Source organism: Bactrocera dorsalis, chromosome 3 (assembly GCF_023373825.1).
Source record: "Bactrocera dorsalis isolate Fly_Bdor chromosome 3, ASM2337382v1, whole genome shotgun sequence".
NCBI classification, from domain to species: Eukaryota; Metazoa; Arthropoda; class Insecta; order Diptera; family Tephritidae; genus Bactrocera; species Bactrocera dorsalis.
In genome coordinates, this window is record NC_064305.1 from 12,449,706 (window position 1) to 12,476,165 (window position 26,460).

At 35.3% G+C, this 26,460-nt stretch overlaps 3 protein-coding genes across 3 annotated transcripts; 2 read left to right on the forward strand and 1 right to left on the reverse strand.

Moving 5' to 3' along the window:
• The first annotated feature begins 1,775 nt into the window (after positions 1–1,775).
• Positions 1,776–25,683, forward strand: LOC105226696 (putative fatty acyl-CoA reductase CG8306). The gene is made up of 10 exons (XM_049451565.1): positions 1,776–1,919; positions 2,450–2,614; positions 16,316–16,766; positions 18,829–18,974; positions 19,064–19,173; positions 19,297–19,489; positions 23,584–23,721; positions 23,790–23,909; positions 23,984–24,241; positions 24,299–25,683. Exons 2-10 carry the CDS (start codon positions 2,607–2,609, stop codon positions 24,435–24,437), a joined length of 1,563 nt encoding a protein of 520 aa, XP_049307522.1. The 5' UTR covers positions 1,776–1,919; positions 2,450–2,606; the 3' UTR covers positions 24,438–25,683.
• LOC105226695 (U7 snRNA-associated Sm-like protein LSm10) lies at positions 24,536–25,257 on the reverse strand. Its single transcript, XM_011205701.4, has one exon. It carries the CDS (start codon positions 25,143–25,145, stop codon positions 24,723–24,725), a length of 423 nt encoding a protein of 140 aa, XP_011204003.3. The 5' UTR covers positions 25,146–25,257; the 3' UTR covers positions 24,536–24,722.
• Positions 25,654–26,459, forward strand: LOC105226697 (pre-mRNA-splicing factor Syf2). Its single transcript, XM_011205703.4, has one exon. The coding sequence runs from the start codon at positions 25,703–25,705 to the stop codon at positions 26,390–26,392; it is 690 nt and encodes a 229-aa protein (XP_011204005.1). The 5' UTR covers positions 25,654–25,702; the 3' UTR covers positions 26,393–26,459.
• The last annotated feature ends 1 nt before the right edge of the window (position 26,460 follows it).

Below are 26,460 nucleotides of genomic sequence, written 5' to 3' on the forward strand. Positions count from 1 at the left end.
ATAACTTGAATTTTGATTTCAAAATTTGAAAGAATGTTAATTACAGTGTATACTGTTCAATAATGCAAAAAAAATCGATTTTTTCAAAAATTTCGCACCGAGACGATCCTTTACTTAACACCAATTTGCAATCCTTACAGCTAGGCTGTTAACATAATGTATACGAGCTTAAAACTACTGAGTGCAAACGTGTATTTTGTGTTGTTATTATTATTTTAGATAAAGAGAGACTTTAGTATAAAGAGAGATTAAAGGAAAGATCAGTTAGCAAGTATGGAAATTATGAGAGGATAAGAAAAGCAGGTAAAGAAAGAATGAATAGCGAAATGATAGTTGTTGGTAGTGGGAATATATGGCTGTATGTTAATTTCCGGCTTTACCATTTTCGAATTTAACGGCATAATAACATGTGATACAAAAAATGTATTTATTTATGAACGCCTAAATGTATGCAATGCTTGTGGGCGAAATAACAGCTTTGTATTTTTTAGTACTGGAGTGAAATATTATTTTATAGGCACATAAGCTTTTATTTTATTTGGTACTTTATTAAAATTAGAAATATTTTTTATTATAAATACATATTTAAATTTGTAAAAAAAAACATTACTAAATTTAAATAATATTACAAAAAAATTCTTATCAAAAGAGTAATTTACAAGTTAATATTTATGTACTATATTTTATTATTTTTATTTAAGAGCAATAAAAAATATAAAACATTAATATCTATCTTTTTGTGATTAATATTTTTGCTTAATATTTTTTAAAGGTCTTTTTTATGATTATTAATTATTAGATCAAATATTTAAAATATGTATATGAACAAAGGTTATTTATATAGAAATAATATTTCGTATTTTTTTATCATTATTATTAATATTTCTCTTTTATTTATTTTTAAAGATCGCAATATTTTATTATTTATCTATTAATGTTTCTTTTTTTTAATTTATCAGCATACAATTGCAACAGTATTTTTAACATATCAACTAAACTTATTTATTTCTTTATATTATTTTTATTTATTTATTAATTTTTTCATTTCTGACATGCCAATATTATTTACCGGTCTTTTTGTTTATGATTATTAATTATTAGATAAAATATTAAAAAAAAAAAATAAAAATAAATTTTATTAATTTTGGGATACTATATCCTATTTTTTATCGCTATTAATATGCCTCATACAAGTATTATACAATAATTTTATGGATCGAAATATCTTTTTTAATTATTTTTTTATTAATATTTTTTATCAATTATTAGAAAAAATATTAAAAGAAAAAGTTTTTTTTATATTGAAATATTTCATCTTAGTTTTTATTATTACTATTAATATTTCTAATTTAATTATTTTATCAAACGTACTATTTATTAATTTTTTTATTTAATTTTTCAGCGTTCAATAAAAACATTATTTTAAACATAATTTCTCAATTTTTTTACATTTATTTTTTTTATTTATTTATGAATTTTTTTGTTTCTTAATTTTTTAATTTTATTTATATTTAATTTTAATTATATAATAATTTAATATTAATAAATTTTTTTATTGTTTTAATTTTTTAAACTAATTTTTCATACAAAAATTAAGTTAAAATCACTGCCACTCTTATAAATATAGTTATATTAAAAAAAAAATAAATAAATAAAATAAGCTGCATTCATTTCTTTTTGTGCTTTTTTGTATTTACTACTCTTTTTCAAAGCTTTCAAACACATTACGCTACCAAGTGCGCCAACCAAGTTCGGCTACTAAAGCTTGCCGTAGTCATTTGCGCCGATTCAGTTCAACTTTGGCCGCGAAACGCGTCGTTCGTGATTTTTGTGCGCAATAAAAATAGCCACACTGTGTGTCAACGCGAGAATCTCATGTTAGACCTTATTTATATTGCCGCAGTGTAGATAAAAAAAAGGTATTATACAAAAAAAAAATACTGCAGTAGCTGCGCGTATAAAAATACAAAGGCTCCATTATAAACAAAAACAACAAATGTAACGAAATGCAATCGAAAAGAGTTTGACGTAAAAGCCATAAATACTTTCGAATTTTTTTTTCTTCAACTCATTTTTTATTTGTTGAATTGTTGCTTTTGTTGTTGTCTGTCATATACACCGGTTGTATTTTTTTGGTATTTTTGTGTGGCGCAGCGCACTGAATATTTGCCGAATTGATTCACACACGATACTGCGGCAGCTGTAGCAGCAAAACAACAACAAAAACAACACTAGCAACAACAATTGAGACAAGTGTGAATAAACAAAAAGCGCGGCTAACAGTGAAGTCTTATTAGTGTTGTTGTGCACATACATATAATATATGCCGAAAAGAATGCGAGTACAGCAATCTTCTTTTGACGAGCTTTGAGAAAGACTTACATACACACATGCATAAATACATATTTGTATGTGCTTACATACATATTTACTTGGTTTTTGCTTTTAGGTTCGCTTGCGGGACGTGAAAGTCTCACATGTTTTAATACGCTAGTAAATAGAGATTAGTGAAGTAAAAGAGTGTAACAGCAACAACAGCGGTAGAACAACAACATCAACAAGAGCACTGCATATTTTGTAGATCAAGCAGCGACATCAGCACGAAAATGGCCGAGTAAGTTGTAGAATATATAACATTTTCTCATTTTTTTTGTTGTATTTATTCTTATTGTTATGCTCGTTGGAGTTTGTTTTTATTGTAGGGCTGGGCACTTCATATCGTACACTTGTCTCTCTTTAAACATACTTATTGAGTACTGTAGGTTTTTTCCGCATGTTTAATAGCGCGCTTGTGGGCGGTTAATAATTTCATAGTCCACTAAATTTCTTTTTGTTAATATTGCTTTGTTTTTGTAATTTCAAAAACAGACATTATTCTTTTTAATTTTATTTTTTTTTTATACTGGTTCTGTTTTTATGCCTATTTTCGGTAATTAACTGTTTGCAGTAATTTTCCGAAAACAGCTTGCAACACGTTCTCGACTGCATGGCCTTCTAGGTTGTAGCTGTGCTCGTATGTTGCAGTTCATCGTGCATCAAGGTCAGTCGGCAACTGGCAGCAACCGAAACGATGCAATCTTGTGTGTTAAAAAAGCGCCAACGCGGCGTTATAGCGTCTCATAGTGGAATAAAAATTAATTAAAGTAAATTGAGTTGATGATTTAGTAGGGTATACGTACATATGTAAATATGAATGTATTAGGGTGACCCAAAAACAATCGAATATATATTTTTCGCTTGGTACTCTGAAAAATTGGTGCTAAGGCACCACTCCGAAAATTTCTTATTATTCTTATTTGAAACGGGAATGTCCTCTGCCTTACAGGGAGTTGTGGAATGCATACTTCTTTTTACCAGTATGACAGTTTTTAGCTTGCTTGCGTTGTACATCTGTATAGTACACAGATCGGCGACTTTAATCCCGAAACCATGTTTCCCGCGGTTATCCGTAATTTCTGAACTAAAGCCTAGTCGATCTTCTCTAAATTGAAAAGTAACTCGGCAAAAGCGGTTTTGCTTTTATGCAGGTTCTGCTTCCGCTTGCATATCCGGTTTACTCTCTTTTGCATCAAGCAGCTTCAAAGTACCTCCCACCTATGTACATCCTTCCCAACCACTATCCATCTACTCGAGCGTGCTTGAATTAATATCTGCCCGGTTGCGCTTTTTAAGATGAAGGTAAACGCTTTCTTCCCGAAGCTTCTGTGCCATGTTTCCCGAGGTTATCCATGAGTTTTGAACTAAAGCCGCATACTAGTTGATCTCATCTAAATAGAGAAGGAGCTCGGCGAATTCAACGTTGCTTTTATGCAGGTTTGTCTGAAGAACCTAGGTACTCTGTTAAGGTCAGACTTCTTCTTGGGGATCGGGTTGCATCTTCGGTTCACTCACTTCTGCATCATGGAGTTTCAAGGTGGCTTCTAGAATGCCACATAGATTCCTCTCGACCACTCTCCAGCTCCTCCAGCGTGTTTAAATTATTATCGGCCGGGTTGCGGCTTTGAAATAATAATAATAATGATAAACGCTATCTTTCTGAAAATGTTCATGGCATACTTGTTTATTTGAAATATGTAGTTCTGGCTGCCATCCTCCTTGCCGCAGTTGTTGACCTTCAATGATCCGTCGGCACTAGATTTTTCAGGAAATTGAATGCTCTCCAGGATGGTCTCTTACGAGTTTTTCGAAAACCTAACCTTTTAAAAGATATTAAGAGTAAAAATATGATTATTTTAAAGCAAGTTGTTTTTTTATGAATTTTATAACTCAATTCTTTTTTAATTGGAAAACAAATGGTTTTGTACGAAATTTACTGCCAAGCGAATTTTTTTTATTACCCATCCTAATGTATATACATACTTATATATACATATTCAAGTATGTATTTACCTTATATGTAAATATACATCGCGTAAACAAAAGCAATTAAATCACTTGCACTACTTTTTGCCGGCCAGATTTCATTCCATGAACTGTCATTAATAACCGGCAAATTGACGTTCAGTTCATATTACTGAAAAATTGTTGAGAGATAGAAATGTTAAAAAGAGAACTTAAGAGTTCTCAGAGAGAGCCATGCGATTTCACTCATTCTCTAGTTTGCATTTGATTGATTGCACGTAGATCAAATGCTTTATCAGGTGATATTAGCAGCTGTTAGGATGGATAATATTGGCAGTCTTTTGGTATTTCTAATCAAACTTTAACTTATTTTTTTTTTATATTGAACTTTAATGAACCAAATATATATGAAGGTACCATTTTGGTCGACCATTTTTTGCCATTTTTCCGCTAGAGACATTATTCCATCAGTGTAAAACTTTTCTGGTTTCTCGGCGAAAAACTGCGACAAGTAATTTTCACAAGCTTCTCTTGAAGCCAACTTTGCTCCATTAAGAGAGTTCTGCATTGATCGAAACAAATAGTAGTCTGATTGTGCAAGGTCAGGGCTATATGGTGCAGGCATCAAAACTTCCCAACCAAGCTCTGTCAGCTTTTGCCGAGTCATCAAAGATGTGTGTGGTCTAGCGTTGTCCTGATAGAAGACGAAGCCCTTTCTGTTGATCAGTTCTGACCGTTTTTTTCGATTGCTTGCTTCAATCTCATCCGTCGTTGACAGTAAAATGTAGAATCAATCGCTCGACCAGGCTGAAGCAGCTCATAGTGGATGAGCCCTTTCCAATCCCACCAAACACTCAGCATAAGCTTTCGAGGCGTCAATCCTGGCTTTGATACCATTTGTTGAGCTTCACCACGCTTGGACCATAATATTTTTCGCATTTTTTGTTATTATTGTCGTATTTGATCCACTTTTCGTCTTCTGTTACCATTCGCTTCAGCAATGGTTCGATTTCATTTCGTTTCAGCAAAGAATCGCCGATTTTGGACCGAATTAACATTAAATTTTTCACAAACAATTCTTGTGGTACCCAAATATCTAGCTTTTTTTTGTAGCTAGCTTTTTTTTAAATGATTCAAAACCGTTTGATGATGAATATTAAGTTCCTTAGCGATGACGGTCCTGGTCAATCTTTTCCATAATTTCATCGACTTTTTCAACGATAGGTCGCCCAGAACAAGCTGCATCTTATCTTTCCCATCGAAATTTCCAGAACGGAAGCGGGCGAACCATAGTTGTGCTACACGAACTGATACAGCTTCGGCTCCGTAATCTTCACAATTTTCATTGGTGGCATTCTTCACTTTTTTATAAAACAAATTTCAAAATATAGCGAATTTCTTCATTATTTTCAATAATTTTTGATCAGCTGTAACTTTTTTTCAAATTCCTCGAATTTAATTCTTCTTTTTTCGTTAAATGAAGCTTAAAATCTCACCTTTCCAATATTACATGGTATGACCCAATGTGATTGGTAGCACTGGAGATATACGACTGCAACTCAATCTTTTGACAAAATACGAAAAAACTTTTTCGACTACCCAATATTTCGGTCTCTACAAGTTAGACGATTTTTCAAGGCCTAGATATAGGATTTTTACGTTTGCAGCCGTCGAAGCAATAATAATATGCCAATAACAAAAATTGCTAATAATAGAAACCTGACAAATAAGTGTTTTATTTTTAACTCTAGGCTTATTTACTAATTACATAAAAACATTTGTATAATTATGAAACGCGTGGCAATAAAACCCTTGGCATTAAAATTCATTTTTTTCTTCAAAGTTCAAGTTCCTCGCTATTTTTTTAGACTCATTAAGTTCACTCTCATTATTTAGTTCCTGTTTAGTGAAGCACTATTATGTCAAATATTATTATTCTGCTGAAGTAAAAACATTTATAATTACCTAATATATTAAATGCATGCGGGCTTATGTAATATACACATTACTCTCAACCTTTTTTCTAAAAATTTGATATTTAGCGAGTTCCCTTCTACTTTGAATTATCTAAAAAAAATAATAATTTTTCATATAAGAATATATATTGTATAACTATATTTGTATATACATACACACATATTATTTATGCATATTCTGGTCTTATCTTATTTGTTATAATAACAAAATAATATTTTTCTCAAATCAAAGTTTAATTTGTTGATTAGCACAGCTCGTAGTAAGAGTTAAGTGGGACAGGTATGCAGATAAGCGCTTGGTATTTTACAGCCTTGCTCAAGTGCCTGCACAATAAAAAATATGACTCATTGCTGTCCGAGTTCGCAGGGCTGGAGTGGAATATAAATTCTCTGTTTTTACTGAAGTTGAAGCATTAGATGAATATAAAATATATAGGAGTTCTTATATATGAATTTTTATACACTGGACTAGGTATATTAGGTTTGACATGTCCGTCTGTCCGGCCTGTCTGTACACACGCGTACTAATCCCTCAGCTTTTGAGATATCGTTATGGCTCATATTATAGCATATAGCTGTCATACAAACTGATTAATCAAAATCATGTTCTTGTATGGGAAACTGGCTCGAATATTTTACAGCTGAGAGGCCCACTTTTCGACCGCTTTTTGTAGCAATAACGCGCCGAAAATTCTCTTCCAAGGCGTCAAGGGGCTTATCTATGCAGTCAAACTCTACATAACCCCACAAATAATAAGGCAGTGTTGTAAATCGCGCGATCTTAGAGACCATTTTTGGAGATAAATATACCACTGACTCTCTCTACCCGTAAAAAAACACCAAATAGTGATGTTTTGGCTTGTAAATTATCATCATTCCAAATGCGACATTAACAAAAGTGAGCTCCATCCCTGTACAAAGTTTGATTTTGAAAATCGGGATCGGTGGCCATCTCGTTTTGGGTTCATTCACCGAAAGTGCGACGCGCTTGATAGTCAATCAGCTTCAATTCTTTCACCAGTTGGGTTTCATAAGCCCACAAACCAAGATCCTTTCCTAAAATATTCCATAAAATAGATGGGTACAGCTTCAATCATAGCGCGCAATGGGTGATGGACTCATTCGGATCTTCTTCGGTACTCTGCTCACAGCAGAAACCCTTCGGTACTTACCAGTTCGATTCGTCGTTTTGTTATTTTTTTGGCTAACTTGATTTAATTTGTTCTTAGGTTAGGTTACGTTAACCTGGTAGGCCAATAAGCCACGCATAGACCAGTTTTCGGCCTTTTCGATACCAGATGGAGTTCAGTTACTAGGTACATGAGGTGTAGTTATCTTTTAAGATGCCTGCTTGACGTGAATTTGAACAGACTCTGTGGCCTCACAATCGATACCTCTTCCAGTGTATCATACCCCAGATGCTTAGAGCGTAGTTTTGCCAATGCGAGACAAGTGCACAAGAGATGCTCCACTGTTTCACTGCTGCCTTGCTCTAGACATTTCTTGCAGTCTTCTCGATCTGCCAGCCCCATTCTGAGGGCGTGTGTCGCCACCAGACAGTGACCAGTAATATTCCGATCATTTTGCTAAAGTCTTTTTTATCGAGTGCCGATAGGAAATGTTTGCACTTCCGATCAGATGACTTTTGCAGTTTTGCATTCAGGTAGCTCGTTCCGTCGAGTTTCGATTTTCTTGACTATACTTCTGTTCAGGGTTTACGGTTGTTAGCCGTATACCATTCTTGCCAATCTTGTCCACTATTTCATTGCCCTTTGTGACCTGGAACCCAGTAGAAGAGAAGATGCTTATTTCTGGCAATACTTTCCATGCAGCCCAATACACTTCTGGCCGATATACGATACGAGGTTACTGCCTTGATTGCTGCTTGGCTGTCTACGTAGATGTGTACTCTGGAATTGCCTGCAGGTGCATTAGAGGCCAGCTCCACAGCTTTCGCAATAGCAAAGAACTCAGCTTGAAATATACTGCAGTGGTCCGGCAACTTAAAAGGTTGACTTATGCCTAACTCTGGACAGTATATTCCCGCACCAACTCTATGGTCCATTTTCGAGCCATCCGTATAGATGTTTAGAGTGTTGAGCGTAGCTAACATACCTTTTTCTATTTTTACTTTGAACCTTCTTTCCCAGTTGGAAAATGGGGTCATGTAGTGGGTGTTTTCCCAACCGCCATTAACCACCGAGCTTTGCCCGAATATTCTATATGGTATGTAAATTCTCCTGCGGCCAATAGTCGTCTGCTGATTTTGCTGCGCAGGTGGTGGGTTTAGTACCAGTTCAAGAACTACCATTGGTGTTGTTCTTAAAGCTCCCGTAACGCACAGTAAAACGAGCCTCTGAACCCTTTCCATAGGCTTTCGGTAGATGGATTTCAGTACGCCTGTCCACCATACTACTGCAACATAGAACAGAATTGGTGTAAAAATAGCTGTCCAGCACCAGTGCACGAGAGGGGAGAAAGCCCCCAGGTCGTGCCGAGCATCGGCCTACACTCATATTCATTATAATTTTATTCACTCAACATTCCGAATTCACACTCTGCTGCATTTCTTCAGCAATTTTTATAATTATAGCAAACTAATACATTAATTAATTAAAAAGCTTCAAGAAAAGTAATTCTGTAAATTCAATATGCTTAAATATTAGTACAAATATACATATTTATATACTACAGACACATCAGAGTCACGCATGCAAATATGGATTTTTAATGAACGGCATCCTCCCACTAAAAATTAATAATAGAAACTCAAAAAATAATAATTATAAATTACAAGCATAAAACCATACATTATTTCCTCGCTAATTAAAGTACACTACACGAAAGCCACTAATTAATACAGCGCACCGTTAGTCGAGCAAGTGTTGCAAGGTCCAATTATTGTTACTACTACAAATTAGACGAAAACCTAGCCTAAACAACAGTTATGTACAACCTACAGCACTTTCTTATCTGCTCATCGACTAGATTTGAAGCGCAACAGCGCTTCGCTGTGGGCTACTCTTTTTACAACAGGAGCCAGAAATCTGCCACACGAATATCGGTTTCTTCGTTGGTCTCATCTGCATGCATGAGCGCACGATCTGTTTCTATCGGCCGTGTTTTATGGCGATGTGCTCATGTTTACATTTCTGATTTAGCGAGTGTGTATGTTTTTGTTATTGCTACCGTTTGACTCTCGCCGTTAGTTATTATACCTGCCAGTTTGCTAATAATTTTTGCTCGTAGCATTAGCGGTTGGTTGGGTAACGACTTTCTGCTTTCACTAGTGGCTACGCGAATGCGCATGCGCACTGCCATGCTTGACTTGCGAGCAGAGTTAATGGTGCGCACAATGGAAGCGGCGTTCAGCAAGCACACAATTTTTTTGTAATATAAGGAAGTTTGCTTTTTCTAAACTATTTTCGGACTATACACACATATATGCGTGTATGTGGTTATACATACACATACTTATTTATTGCTTTATTACTACAAATATTACTTAACCAACGCAATGTTCATTTTGCAATATTAAACGGACGAGACTTCAAACATCATAAAGCAATAAATCGATTTCTTACGTCATCTGTAGCAGGTATTCTTATGTAACATGGTTGTAGAGTTCAAGAAACCGACTTGAAGAAGATGCAAAATGTATTTCAATGTATAGGGTGATTTTTTAAGAGCTTGATAACTTTTTTAAAAAAAAAAACGCATAAAATTTGCAAAATCTCATCGGTTCTTTATTTGAAACGTTAGATTGGTTCATGACATTTACTTTTTGAAGATAATTTCATTTAAATGTTGACCGCGGCTGCGTCTTAGGTGGTCCATTCGGAAAGTCCAATTTTGGGCAACTTTTTCGAGCATTTCGGCCGGAATAGCCCGAATTTCTTCGGAAATGTTGTCTTCCAAAGCTGGAATAGTTGCTGGCTTATTTCTGTAGACTTTAGACTTGACGTAGCCCCACAAAAAATAGTCTAAAGGCGTTAAATCGCATGATCTTGGTGGCCAACTTACGGGTCCATTTCTTGAGATGAATTGTTGTCCGAAGTTTTCCCTCAAAATGGCCATAGAATCGCGAGCTGTGTGGCATGTAGCGCCATCTTGTTGAAACCACATGTCAACCAAGTTCAGTTCTTCCATTTTTGGCAACAAAAAGTTTGTTAGCATCGAACGATAGCGATCGCCATTCACCGTAACGTTGCGTCCAACAGCATCTTTGAAAAAATACGGTCCAATGATTCCACCAGCGTACAAACCACACCAAACAGTGCATTTTTCGGGATGCATGGGCAGTTCTTGAACGGCTTCTGGTTGCTCTTCACCCCAAATGCGGCAATTTTGCTTATTTACGTAGCCATTCAACCAGAAATGAGCCTCATCGCTGAACAAAATTTGTCCGAAAAAAAAAAAAAAAACCGAACACTGATTTTGGTAATAAAATTCAATGATTTGCAAGCGTTGCTCGTTAGTAAGTCTATTCATGATGAAATGTCAAAGCATACTGAGCATCTTTCTCTTTGACACCATGTCTGAAATCCCACGTGATCTGTCAAATACTAATGCATGAAAATCCTAACCTCAAAAAAATCACCCGTTAGAAATGAACGCAAACAAAGCTTATAACCTCGAGTTTGCTGTTCTGTATTGATATTGCGCAATTTACAGACAACTTTGTTAAGTTTTATAACTAATCGCATAGTTTCGCGTACAGATATATTCTTCTTCTTCTTTATGGGGTAGACATCGCTTACGCGGTTATATCCGAGTTTACCGCAGCGCGCCAGTCGTTCTACCTGTTTGGCGCCATTTGGAGATTCCAAGTGTAGCCAGGTCCTTCTCCACCTGGTCTTTCCAACGGAGTGAAGATCTTCCTCTGCTTCTCCTGGTGGGTACTGCGTCGAATATTTCTAAAGCTGGTGTGTTTTCATCCATTCGGACGACATGACCTACACAGCGTAGCCACTGTCTCTTAATTTGCTGAATTATATCTCGTCCAGCTCATCGTTCTATCGAATGCGGTATTCGCTGTGGCCAACGCGCAAAGGACCATAAATCTTCCGCAAAACCTTTATTTCAAAAACTCGTAACGCCGACTCATCAGATGTTGCCATCGTCCATATAGCAGGACGGAAATGATGAGTGACTTGTAGAGTTTGGCAATAACACCTGTTGGCAAGAGTTATTATTGACGTTGTTATTGGAGTTAATGTTGGTTCCAAGATAGACGAATCTGCGACTTCGAATTTATGACTCCCAACAGTGACGAGGGAGCCAAGTCGACTGTCTGTTTGATGACAGGAGATATTTCGTCTTTCCCTCATTTACTTTGCTTCCTTATCCAGTTTGGGAAAAGCAGAATTAACGACGCGGTTGTTGAGGCCCATGATATCAATGTCATCGGCGTACGCCAACAGCTGTACACTCCTATAGAAGACTGTACCTTCTGTATTCAGATCTGCAGGTCGAATTATTTTCCTCAGGAGTAGATTGAAGAAGTCACATGTATATGTCGGGCCTTTTTCAAGGTTAGGCGTCTGGTGAAAATCTGCTCAGTGTTTCCAGACCTAAAGCTACACTGATAAGGTCCAATCAGTTTGTTGACGCTGGACTTTAACCTTTCACACAATACGCCTTCGTTCAACCATATTCTACAAAGAAGCTAATGCATGCTTCTTTTCAGTTCTTCGCCGCCATATTTGAATAGCTCGGCCGGCAATCCATCAGCTCCCGCCGCTTTGTTGTTTCTTAGACGTGTTATTGCTATTCGAACTTCTTCATGGTCGGGTAATGGAACGTCAGCGCCATTGTCATCGATTGAGGAATCACGTTCACCATATTCTGGTACTATGATTTCAGTGCCATTCAGCAGGCTGAAGAGCTGTTCCCTCCATAATTTCAGTATGTTCTGGGCATCGGTTACTAGATCACCTCAGTAAATGCCCAATTATGTCAGAAATCTCCAATAATGTAGTAACTATCATTCGCCAGACATACGATAGGCGTGACTGTATATATTTTCCCAGAGTTTCTAAGTGAAACACCGGTGTTCAACCCACTTTTAACTAGAATTTGCTATCTAACAAACTACTTCTTATATTCTTATCCCGCTATATACTTAAGATCCTCGTTATAAAGTTGAAATATTGAAAACAGTTCGATTTATAAAACAATTCAAAGTATATTCCAATATTCTACTAAATATAAGATCCACTCATACTTGGACTTCACTTGTTAACTATAAATCATATAATCATATAATAGCTCTCTATACCAGGCTAAAACCAAGCAATTGCAATTTCTTAAAACCAAAAAAACTTTAATTTGTATTAACTCGTTTTCTACTATGTAATCACAAAAAGTTAAGCAACAACTTGTTGTTGTAAAAACCTGTCTTACCAAGTGCACACTGTTGACGATTGGCATTTGAACTTCAATCTAAGTCCAAGTGGCGTACAAAATACTAATTTATCCAATAGAGGAAAAATAAAAACTAAATAAACGCAATTATATGTTTGTATTTGTGTTTACAGATAAACATATGTACATATATCCGAATAGCTTAAAGGCAGAGTTGAGAAGCATAAAAAAGGTCTAAAAACATAAAAATGTCAAACATTTTTATATAATACATATATACATATGTAAATATGTACATATGTAAATTCACTTCGCGCATAAATAAATAATTTAGATGTGTTTGACCATATAGTTATACAAGTATAATATCAACAGATAGCCAGTTAATAGCTTTGCATGTCGTAACTTTCACTTCAAATTTTAAATGCTTATGAATCTCGATTTAGCAATCATATTTACACAATTTCAAAGCGGAAAGTTTTTTGGAGGGTTTCAGAGTGATCGTTAACGTAAAGTTTACTCGGCGCGGAACATTTAAGCGTTAGATGGATTGGATATCATGTACACGTTATCTAATTGTGAGCATATTAAGATACAAATACAATGTAAGTAAAGGGTGTTTTTTTAGACAATTGATTTTCAAGCAGAACTAAAACGCATTTTATGTACTGTTAAGGTCAAGAATTCAGCTTTATTATATAGTTAGGGGTTGGCATTATATTTTGAACATGATGATAATGACTGCCGTGACTGGCTCTAATAAATTCCAGCCGAGAGGCCCAATTTTTTACTACTTTTTGCAGCAATTGTAGCCGTAGGTAGGCAATGACGAGCCGAATATTCTCTGCCAAGGCATTAGTAGACTCACCTTTATCTGCGCAGACAAGCGACTGCACCCTACAAACCCTACAAAAAATAGTCCGCGTCACATGTTCAAGATGCGAGCTAATGCGCTCACCAAAAGTTTCCTTCTATAAATTAATTGATTGGCATGTACCATCGTCTTGTTGGAACCAAAGGTCGTCCACATCAACCTCCTCCAATTCAGCGCTGGTAAAGTATTTAGTCAAGGCGCTGTAGTGTTCCTCATCGAATGTAACATAATAATTCATTTTTGAGAAAATATGAACCAGTGATTGCCTCTGCCCATATAGCACACTGTTTTAACTAACGTTACATGACTTTGGATGTAATTTCGTCTCAATAGTGGTTTGTGGATTATCATCACTTCCGCGGCGACAAGTTTTTAAATGTTTTTTATTCACGGACCTTCAACCATAAGTGAGCTTCATTACTGAACAAAATTTTCTTGTAAAACTCGGATTCGGTGGCCGTCCACATTGAATGCGTCCAAATTCATCGAACGTGCAATACACTTGATGGTCGTTCGGCTTCAATAAGCACGAGTTGGATTTTCTATGCCCGTAACCAAAATCCGCCCACAAAATCCGCCATACAGTAGATGGGCATAGCTTCAAATGCTGCGCACTTCTTCGATTTCACAGCAGCTCTCTTCTTCTTAAATGGCGTAGACACCGCCTTCGCGGTTACAGCCGAGTTTAGAACAGCGCGCCAGTCGTTCCTCCTTTACGCTGTTTAGCGCCATTTGGAGATTCCAAGTATAGCCAGGTCCTTCTCCATCTGGTATTTTCAACAAAATGAGGACTTCCTCTGCTTCTCCCGGTGAGTACTGCATCGAATACTCTCAGAGCTGGAGTGTTTTCATCCATTCGACGACATAATCTATCTAAATATCCTTAATTATTCTAAAATATATATTGTTGTTGATGTTGATGCTCCTGTCATCAAACAAACAGTAGTCGCATTCGCGACTTGGCTCCCACGTCACTGTTCACAGTCATAACTTCGAAGTCGCAGATAATCTCGTCTATCTTGAAACCAGCATTAACGTCACACCAATAACAAGGTTAGCATCGAATTCCAACGAAAAAAGTATGGCCTTATTGAAAACCACAAGTCTAAACAATGCACCCTATAAAACGACAGTGAAAATTATAGCAAACTAATTGTGTTTTTGAGTGCAACAAAATTGGTTTTACGTAAGCGCAAATTTAATATTTATGACTACGTATTTACATATGGACTAACGTTTGTATGTGTGTTGCTGATGTGCAAATTGATTTACTCGTTTTGATTTTTGATGCACTCACTCATAACTTTCAACATTTCATTCTAATTTCTCTGTAGCTTACTGTACTGCCGGCTTCATAACTTTTGTTTTGTATTGTTCGTATGATCAATAAATTTCGTTATTTATGAAGCATTATTTCATGCGTGTGGCTGCTTCGGTTGGATGCACAGTAATAACTTGTTGAGGCTTTCCAGTACTATCCTATCAATAGCTTGTTCCATATTCGCAAGAAAAATCGAAATTGTTTACCTATAAAGTGCCTGCACAGCCACAGGATCATACTGGCTCAAAGTAAATTTTCAAGAGGTCTAGTGAGCTCTCTGCTCTCAGTAAGCTTAACTTTTTCCTATTTATAGTGTATGCAAATGGTCATTGCTCTTTCGCGGGAGAAATATCTCGACACTTTCTTATTGACTTTGCGAAATCAAAAATATCTAACATTGTCAAATTGCTGGTTCGTGATTTCTTAATGATATCGCCAAGGTCACTGAAAACACCTGCACTGATGTTATGGAACAACACTGTTTAATGATCGTAGGATGTACCTTCGACCCGAAATATGGTTCCCAGGTTCATAGAACAATTCTGTTGCTGTAGAAGAGCCTTTGGCAAAAGGTGGGGTCTCTTACTGAAAGTTGTCCGCTGGCTCTACGACATCATAGTGAAACCCATTATGTTCTATGGAGTCTTTATGTAGTAGAGGACTCTCCAAAAGACCACACTAGCAAAGAAACTCGAAAGTGTTCAATGGTCGGCGCTCATCAACATGTGAGGTGCACTAAGGTTCACCCCAACCATGGCACTCAACGCCATTCTGCACATAGCTGTGAAAGTGGTCTTCTAGGCCGAGGTTGCAGCCATTAAGGTAGCAGTAGATTTACTGCTCCGGAGTACAGCGGCGATACAAGCCTTGAACTCATCTACAGTGCGTTCAGGGCCAATCGAAGAGTGCCTAACCCCGCTATCAATAGCATCAAATGCCTTTGTGATAAGACCGGTATGGGTACCAGACTACATCGGAATCGCATGCTCTAAAGCCCTAGAGCCGCTATCGGTAGAATAAGAGCGGATCGATGCTACCGTATCATCAAGCGGTCTACTAATAAATAGCTGGGCTTCACGGAAGCTTGGGCAGCGTTGGGACAAAATCGGTACATGCGCTGTCGCAAAAGCTGATCTTTGTCCTCAATAAGGCTAGCCTCTCCCTGGCAGTGGGACTTTTCAGTTCTGTCAGCTCTGTTGGAGTCCACGCAGTAAGGATTAACGCTCAAAAATTATTTGGATGTTTGAAGTACCAATTTTTACAAGATATTTTGAGACCTCCAATAGCATTCTGACATGTAAAAATAGTAACTTACAAGACACCTATCATTTCAAACTAGTTTTAGCAGTAATTTTCTGCACAAATATTTCCAACAACAACTTCAACTTATTAACTACATAACTACTATAAATCTTTTTCTCTTTATTTTCATTACAGCAACCTCGCTTCTCCCATCAAGGCATTTTATACGGGCAAAAATGTCTTCATTACCGGCGCCACTGGCTTTGTGGGCGTTACCATTGTTGAAAAGCTATTGCGCGATATACCCGAAATCGGCACCATCTATCTGCTGATGCGTCCCAAAAAAGGCAAGACGGTGGCACAACGTTTGGAAGACATACGCAAGAATTCCGTTTTCGACAAGTTCAAAGAGTTGAAAATCGATGAGAAGCGCTTCGATAAGATTGTGCCCATTGAAGGTGATGTGGGTCAAGAGCATTTGGGCATCTCCGAAACGGAACGTCAGGTGTTGATCGACAATGTGCATGTGGTCTTCCACTCTGCTGCCACATTGGATTTTTTTCAATCACTCAAAGAGACAACAAATATTAATTTATTGGGCACACGACGTGTGGTGGAGTTGTGTAAGCAACTGTCCAAATTGGAGGTGAGTTTTGAACACTTTGTTACGAAATTTGTTACAGCCAGAAAGAAAGGATGGAAACCACATACATACATATCTATAAATGAGCAGCGTGAAGAGATTTGCCAATTTAGCCTTGCCCGTCCGTCTATATATACGCGAAGTAGTCCCTCAGTTTTTGAGATAACGCTCTGAAATTTTGCAGACTTTCTTTTCTCCCCAAGAAGCTGCTAATTTTTAGTAACCATCGTTATCGAATCCCTATAGCAAATAGCTGTAGTTTTAGCGGGTACCTAGTCCCCGTTTAGGACGGTAAGGATTAGCTAAGTTGTCGTCGACGTCATCCAACGGAAGGCTCAAGAAACGTGCTGTATCGACAAAGTCGGACCAAAAGGAGAGGGGTGTCAGATGTAAAGATTCATTGGACGCAGGACATACATTTATTGGATATATCAGGGTCTATTCTGGATAAGTCGGAGTTTAACCTGTTACAGTATCCAGAACTAAGTTACCGCAAGGGTCACTCTCGTCCCTCGCTGAAACTCGAGCTCTTCGTCTGCAATGGATGGTGGTTTAGCTCTGAGTTCGCTATTCATTGGAAGAGAGTCGGTGGAGGTATTGATGGCTCCATTGTGAATGACGGTCAGTGCTTGTCAGAAGCTTAGTCGGCGTATTGTCTGATGTCGTCGATGTAGTAGCAGAATGACCTCTTGATGGTTCTAGGAGGCAGTTCCGCTCCAGCAAGTACCGGCCGCCCGATTGCCTTGTAAGTTGCCAACTACGTTTCTTTGTCCGTTCCCCATGTGCTGCCGGCTAGCGACTTGAGGATTTTGTGGCGGCTCTGTACTTTGGCAATAATGGTCGTATGAGGAGTGAAGGAGCATAGACTGTCAAAAATCACACCTAAAATTTTAAGATTATTGACTGTCGGAATCTTGGCGCCATAGACTGCAATATTAAGGTCAAGACTGTACTCCTTCGTCCAGTTTGTAAATATGGTCGTTATAGATTTAGTGGAAGATAGTGTTAAGAGAGAAAGCTAGAAATGTCGGACGTATGCAGTAACGTTGTGTGACTGACTGTGTCAAAGGCTTGAGACAGGTCCAACGCTACGAGGATCCTTCTCTCACAGGGCGGTTTCTGGTTAAGACCAGGACCTATCTGGGCGTTTATGACGCTAAGTGCTGTGGGGGTACTGTGTACTTTTCCAAGCCATGCTGGTGGTTTGCTATTCTCAAGTGGTGAGTGAAGGTTGGGAGTAACAAGGTCTTCACTACTGGGGAGAGGAGAGTTGTCGGACGATAGGACTTCCTTTTGTTGGCAGATTTTCCAGTAATGGGACCACTCTTCCGAAGTGGACCACTTTGAAGAGTGGTCAGCGACAGCTTCAGCATCTTGGGGAGGTAACAAACTACTGTCGAGCATACATGCTTTAACATAAGCATGTTGATTCCATTAGGGCCAACGGATTCGGCCTTTTTTGATGACATTCTGAACCTCCTCATTAGCAAAAGTGCGCAGTCTTTTGGCATAGCCGTCGGGTACGCGTTTTTGTCTGCCGAAAAGTGTAGGGTAAATTGACGCTATTTTGCTCGCGCACTTCTTCGGGTCCGAAGAGGCATGACCATTGAGTTGAATTTCAACTCGGTCATCATGTCTCTTCGGGTTAGACAAAACCTTGACAGTAGTCCACAGCTTATTCACGTCGGTGGAGAGGTTACAGGACTTCAAGTGCTCTATCTATTTCGTCCACTTGTGTTGATTTAACATTTGTCGAATCTTCAAACTGAGATCGCTTATTCGGGGATCACCGAGATCGGTATGGCGTAAGGTGTCGCGTTCGTTAGGTAAAACAGCTGGTCCGGCTGAGCCGCAATTTTTCCAGCCGGAATGAATAGAGGAGTAGCTCACCTTTCGGAATCGACGTTTGCCAACGGTTACGTCCTTAGCAATGAGTAAAGCGGCGAAAGTGTTCTCTCCTATAGCTGTCATACAAACTGTCTGACCTAAATGACTTTCTTGTATGAGAGACTTTTTTATTGGACACATGATTTTATACATGGTGCATTTTTTCTACTTTCTCCAGGCTATTGTACATGTCTCCAGCGCTTATGTAAACTCCTATATTACTGAAGTGGAGGAGAAACTATATCCATCTCCAGATGATCCAGAAAAGGTCATACACTTGGCTGAAACGCTAAGCGATGAGGCGCTCAAAGAGTTAGAGCCCAAGTAAGCCGATTTTTAATTATATTATTTGTTTGTTTTTGTAAAGCATTATCAATTTGAATCACACTAATATGAAAACTTGTTATCAACAGGTTGTTGAAAGATCATCCCAACACGTACACGTTCACCAAACACTTGGCCGAACACGAAGTGGCCAATGTGGCCTCACGTTTTCCATGCGGCATTGTGCGACCAAGCATGAGTAAGCTAAAGACAAATAAAAGAAATCTTAATTTTTGTTTGTATATTGCATACATGCCTACATTTTGATACATAATTACTATTAATTGTTAATAAATTTCCATTTTGTTCCACCCATTCGCAGTCACTGCCGCCTGGAAGCAGCCAACGCCCGGTTGGACAATCTCAAAGAATGGCCCACAAGGCTTCTTTATGGGCGCTTCTCGTGGCATTCTGCGTCGTTTACCTTTAGATCCGACCATTATCATGGATTACATACCCGTCGATGTGGTGGTGAATGCAATCATCGCAACCGGTTACTATGTAAATGCGCTCAAGTAAGTATAACTACATGCTATGTTTCAGCAAAACTAGTATGTGTAAACAATTCTAGCGGAGCAAAGTCATTGACTATTAAAGCCGGCACTCAAAAAAGACATATGTACATACACAAATACGAGTAGGTACTCGTAAAAATAAACCGACAATACAAAGTTGTCACGCAACATTTTGCAGACGCTTTGTGTATGTATTTTCATTATTATTTGTATTTTCATACAAAAATTTTTATGAACATTCAAATATACATACATATGTATATGTGTATGTATGCACATGTGATCTATGTTTATTTGTGCATATGATTTACGGGTTTACGCAAAATTTTATATATGCATGTTGTTTACCTACAAGTAACCACAAAGTTGTATGCCGAATGGGTGATAATAATTGAAAATTAACAGAAAAATTCCAGTGTTCGATTTGGGAAAATCTAAACATTTAAAATGTGCCAAATAATTATAAATTTGAGCTGGAAAGTGAAAAAATATTTTGTTTAATTTTTTTATTAATATTATTTTAATTTTTTTTAAATAGATTTTTTTTATTAAATTTTCATTAATTTAAATTCAAATTATTTTGTGAAACACTTTATTATAGCTATATTTCAAAATTTTTTCAAAACTTTTTATTTTTTAAGTTTTGTTAATATTTTTCACTCATTTTTTTTAATTTTTAATATTTCTTTATATTTTTTAAAGCTATTTTTTATTTTTTTCAATACTTTGTAACTCTTATATGTTTTTTTTTAAGATGTTTCATTTAGTTTTTCTTTTAATTTTTAAAATAGTTTTTAGTACTTTTTTTTTCTTTTTTTGTTTTGGTTTTTGGGACTTTTCATTTAAGCTATATTTTTTAATTTTCTTTTCAGTACTATGTAATATTTTTGTTTTTTAATATTATATTATATTATATTATAGCTATTTTTCAACATTTTTTCAATAGTTTTTATTTTTTAAGTTTTGTTAATATTTTTCGCTTATTATTTTTAACTTTTTTAAATAATTTATAATTTTTTTTTATTTTTTAATTTTTTTTCTTCAATGCTGGTAAATTTTTTTCTAATTTTTTAAATATTTTTTTATTTTTCTTTTTTTATTTTTGGAACTTTTTATTTAATATACATAAATATATTTTTTAATTTTCTTTTCAGTACTTTGTAATCTTTTTGTTTTTTATATATTTCATTTAGTTTTTTTTTAATTTTTAAAATATTTTTTAATATTTTACTTCTATTTTTAATTAATTTTTTTAATATTTTCAGATTTTTTTAATATTGATGTATGTATATTTAGACAATTTTTACGTTTTCATAATTTGTTTACATATTTTTTACAATAAGTTTTGTTAACTTATTTTTTTTTTGTTATTTCAATTTATTTCCTTTATATATTTTTGTAATTTGTATATATTTTTCAATTCTATTTTTTAATATTTTGAAATTTTTTCTTTTAATATTTTTTTTTATTTTTAATTTTTTTATGATTTTTGTTATTTTTTATTCTTTTTCTTTTTTATATTTTTTTCATTTTCATATTTTTTTCATTTTTATTCCTTTATAACGGGTGATTTTTTTGAGGTTAGGATTTTCATGCATTAGTATTTGACAGATCACGTGGGATTTCAGACATGATGTCAAAGAGAAAGATGCTCAGTATGCTTTGACATTTCATCATGAATAGACTTACTAACGAGCAACGCTTGCAAATCATTGAATTTTATTACCAAAATCAGTGTTCGGTTCGAAATGTGTGTTCGCGCGCGTGTTTTGTTCAGCGATGAGGCTCATTTCTGGTTGAATGGCTACGTAAATAAGCAAAATTGCCGCATTTGGGGTGAAGAGCAACCAGAAGCCGTTCAAGAACTGCCCATGCATCCCGAAAAATGCACTGTTTGGTGTGGTTTGTACGCTGGTGGAATCATTGGACCGTATTTTTTCAAAGATGCTGTTGGACGCAACGTTACGGTGAATGGCGATCGCTATCGTTCGATGCTAACAAACTTTTTGTTGCCAAAAATGGAAGAACTGAACTTGGTTGACATGTGGTTTCAACAAGATGGCGCTACATGCCACACAGCTCGCGATTCTATGGCCATTTTGAGGGAAAACTTCGGACAACAATTCATCTCAAGAAATGGACCCGTAAGTTGGCCACCAAGATCATGCGATTTAACGCCTTTAGACTATTTTTTGTGGGGCTACGTCAAGTCTAAAGTCTACAGAAATAAGCCAGCAACTATTCCAGCTTTGGAAGACAACATTTCCGAAGAAATTCGGGCTATTCCGGCCGAAATGCTCGAAAAAGTTGCCCAAAATTGGACTTTCCGAATGGACCACCTAAGACGCAGCCGCGGTCAACATTTAAATGAAATTATCTTCAAAAAGTAAATGTCATGAACCAATCTAACGTTTCAAATAAAGAACCGATGAGATTTTGCAAATTTTATGCGTTTTTTTTTTAAAAAAAGTTATCAAGCTCTTAAAAAATCACCCTTTATATGTATATAGTTTATTAATATTTTCTTATTATAATAGTTTTAATTATTATCCTATTATTTTATTTGTTTTTTATTAATTATTTTAGTAACATCAACTTTCTTATAATTTAGTTTTATAGCAATTTATTTACATATTATTTTATGGTAAATTTCCTTATTTTAATTTTGTATTTCGTTTAATTTTTTTTAATGTATTCTTGTAATAACTTTTATTTGTTTTATTATATTTTTTTAATTTCTTTAAATTTTTTGTTTAAATATGTTTTATTTTTTTCTTTATTTTTTTAATATTTTTTTTATTATTTTATTATATTTTTTTTTAATTTACTTTTTCTTAAATTTTATTTTTTCTATTTTAATAAGATCTATTTTCTTTCTTATAATTAATTATAATAATTAATAATAACTATAATAAATTTTGCTAACATAATTTTTTATTTAAATTTATTATTATTTTGTATTTACATACATATATAATTTTTATTTGTTTAATTCTATTATTAACATTTTTTTATTATGTTTCTTTTTATAATTTTTTTTCCAAATTTTTCCTTTGTGTAATATATGTACATATGTACACATTTTTAAAATTGTGGTTTTAACATTTATTTCTTTTTAATTTTTAAAATTATTTTGGTATTTTTACCTATTTTATAGGTTTTTGGATAATAAAGGAATTTTATTTCAATAATTTTAATAAAATTGACTTACTTTCTTCAAATATTGTTTTATGGAAGTTTCTTTAAAAATTGTTTATAATAAATTTTGTTAACTTACATATTTGTTATTTCAATTATTATTATTTTTATAATTATTATTTATTAATTTTTTTATTTCTATTTTTTAAATTTTTGTTTTCATTTTTCTATTTTTTAATATTTTTAAATTTTTATTTTTATTTTTCTATTATTATTATTATTATATTTTTATTATTATCATTATTTTTTTATTCTGTATGCCTTCATAAATGTCAATTATTATTCATCTAATTTCATAATTATTTTTTTTTGCAAAAATAATTTGTAATTTGCTTCACTGTCTTTATTTACAACACACACGCAATTTCTGCCTACACTACATTGGCGCCTGAAAGCGTGCTACATTCCATATACACACGTAGTAACTGAATTTAGTAGTGTGGTGAATTTCTACACAAGCATAGTAGCGCGCTATTAGTAGCACTTTAATGAACGCTACTTTAGTTCAACTTGTTTAAGTGTTATGCATAGCATTCTGAGGTATATAGACAGACAGACGGCATGTTCGAATCCCAACGAAAGTGCTATACAATTGCACAAAAAGCCAACAATATTGAAGTACTTTTACGAAGCCGCTCTATTTGGCCGGATTTATTCTCATATGAAAATATCCGTTAATGCAAGAGCAGGCAGATTGAGTTATGGAGGGGATTACGCCTTCGGTGCCCACAACGGTTATAAATCCGTGGGTTAACTATCATCCTTGTTTCCCGCCACAATTGCTTTTTTGAAGAAATACATAACAAATTTTTGCGAATAAATACTTCTAAGACAATATTCCTATAAATATATTTTCAACATTATTTTATTATTTCTCTTTCTCCTTTCCATTTCAGAGTCAAAAACGCCGGCAAACCAGCTGAGCTCCAAATTTTCCATCTCACTTCCAGCACGTATAAGCCATTTCGTTTCGAGTTCTTGATAAATAAAATTAATGCATTCCTCCATGAATATCCGCTGGTGTCCGCTGTTTGGTAATAAGCAAATAATTGTTTGCGCTAAGGATTTTTTTCTAACCATACATATGTATACTTTCTTTCAGGTATCCAAATCTAAAGTTGGTCAAGAGCTTATTCCTCTTCCGTTTAGGCGCTATACTGTTTCACTTTATACCCGGTTTCTTCCTGGACTTGGTCACCAAACTTAGCGGTGGCAGACCCATGTATGTACATAAATATAATTCTGTCTACATGTATACATGCGAATATTAACTAAATTTTTACAATTTTTTTAAAGCCTTATCCGCCTGCATAAAAGTGTCTGGAATTCGTTGAATACTTTGGAGAAATTTATTTTTACTGAATGGCATTATGACAGTAAACATACGTTGGCGCTTTCCAAGCAGTTGGATCCACGTGATCGTGAAACATTTTTCATTGATATCGGCGATTTAGCTTGGGATGACTACTTCCTCAACACGATTATGGGCGTGCGTCAATATCTAAGCAAGGAATCACCGAAAACATTATCGGCTGCCAGAAAGAAGGATAAGATGTAAGCAATTACAATGAGTAATTGAAATGCCGTTATTATTTACTTTTTTATTTACAGTTTGTTGGCCTTACATGTTGCTCTTCAATTGGCTTTCTACTATGGCATATGGAAGCTAGCTATATTTGCTTTTGGTCTCTCCAACGCCAAGGCTGCACTTATACTGCCAGTTGCCTACTTCCTTTTTGGACTTATTTAAGAACATCATCACAATTAATACATAATCACATATATTTTCTTTACTTGAATCTTGTGTAGATTCGCCGTGAATTTTTTGTGTAATTGCGTACACAAATATTTATTTGAATTACTGATTTAAAGAATCATCATTTTTTATTTTCTCTTAACTTCAAGGCTTGGTTTATATGCAGTACTTATTGTCAATATACGTATAAATACTAAATAAAGTGCTTTTGTATTAAAAATAAAAAACATAAAAAAAATTAACTGTTTACAAAATTATTAATTTTCTTAGCCGCTAATATCATTTTTGGTTTTTTGATATTTCATTCAAAACCTCTATGTGTTTTTGCTTGGCGCGTTTTTCTTTAAATGTCATCTTTCCCTTTCGCTGTTGTGGCGCCTTCCTGATCGGTTTCCGACCGTGGTCCAGCCAATCACGTATGGCGCTTTCAGCATCTAAATGTGCTGGTAAATGTATTTGACGTATCATACGTGGACGTACCATAAACTGTTCGAAGGGATATTGAAGACCATATCTATCTATAAACACTGCATCTATTAAGTGGATATTCATAAAACCATCAGTTCCAGTGGCATCAATACGTCCGGCCACAGATGATTCGTTTCGCAAATCTATCAAAACTGAATGACCGTCCAGCAGAAAGGGTAAACAGTTGAGAGTATTTGTGATAAGATAGGTTTCTTTTCCGCTGGCTTTTTGCATTTTAAAACTAAAATTGCATAGAAAACTCTCTAATAATAAATAGTTTTAAATATTCTCTAAGAAATTCCCATAATTTATTTGTGTTGGCAGTTGTTAATTGCGTATATTCACAATGATGAAGATGGTATTGACAGTGTGCTGTTCACGATAAAACAAGTTTACTTTTGTAATGTAAATTTTCAAAAAAGTATAAAATTTTTTATTATTTACAATTTAAATACATCCCTTTCATGCATAAAAAATTATCAATGATACATTTTTTACATGTTGCAGAAACTGTTTTGATTAATGATTATTGTATTTCGTTATTTGTCAACACTAAACAATGAGTTTATTGTGAATGACTTCATCAAAAGAAGCAGGTAGTAAATAAACCACTAAATAAACTTCGACGTAAAACAAAGTGTGAGATTGTAGAGATTAAATTATTTAAGAATAAATATAAGCAAATACAACGCACAGATCAACACTAGTTTTAAATTGATAATATAAAGGTGAAGTCATCAATATCTGCGTAATACACGCAATCAATATAAAATTTATACAACTCGACAAAAATGGAAACAGAGAAACCTCGTGAGAAAACTGCAGCCGAAAAGCTGGCTGAGCGTAAGGCTCGTTTGCGTGAATTGCACAAACAGCGACAGGAGGCACGTACGCAGAATAATCATGAAGTTATTGCTGAGGATGCCCGCAAAAAGTTACCCAACAACTGGGAAGCGCGTAGACGTCAAGCAGAATGGCTGATAGCAGATGAAAAGGCACGGGAGGAGGCCACACAGCAAGGAAAGGATTATGACCGCTTAAAGTTATTGTCTGTATCAGCAGTTGATGCTGAGCGTATTGAAAAGAAGAAACGTAAACAGAATCCCGATTTAGGTTTCTCCACATTCGAAGCACAGACAGCACGTCAATACAATCGTTTGGTTAAGAATCTACCACCACGCGATATGGCCAAATATGAACAGCAGAAAGAGGAGTTAGGTGAAGCATTTTATGGTGGACCCAATACTATTTTGCAAGGTTTAGTTAAGGATAAGAAATCTTCAATCGACAACATGGCCAAAGATCTGGAACAACAAATCGAACGTAGAAAGAAATATTCACGTAGACGTACTTATAACGATGATGCCGATGTCGACTTTATTAATGAGCGCAACTCTAAATTCAACAAAAAACTACATCGTTTTTATGGCGAACATACAGCGGAGATCAAGCAGAATTTGGAACGTGGTACTGCAATATAAGCATATTAAATCCTTTAAGCAGATGCAATCATGCTTTAAACTGTCATTAGCTGTAGGCTTAATAACTA

Bases quoted from the DNA above. Each gene is read 5' to 3' on its own strand.
- LOC105226696 (XM_049451565.1), top strand. The intron at 16,767-18,828 runs GTGAGTTTTGAA...TACTTTCTCCAG, and splicing joins AGCAACTGTCCAAATTGGAG to GCTATTGTACATGTCTCCAG. The intron at 23,910-23,983 runs GTATGTACATAA...ATTTTTTTAAAG, and splicing joins CTTAGCGGTGGCAGACCCAT to CCTTATCCGCCTGCATAAAA.
- LOC105226695 (XM_011205701.4), bottom strand. From the start codon at position 25,145: ATGCAAAAAGCCAGCGGAAAAGAAACCTATCTTATCACAAATACTCTC.
- LOC105226697 (XM_011205703.4), top strand. From the start codon at position 25,703: ATGGAAACAGAGAAACCTCGTGAGAAAACTGCAGCCGAAAAGCTGGCT.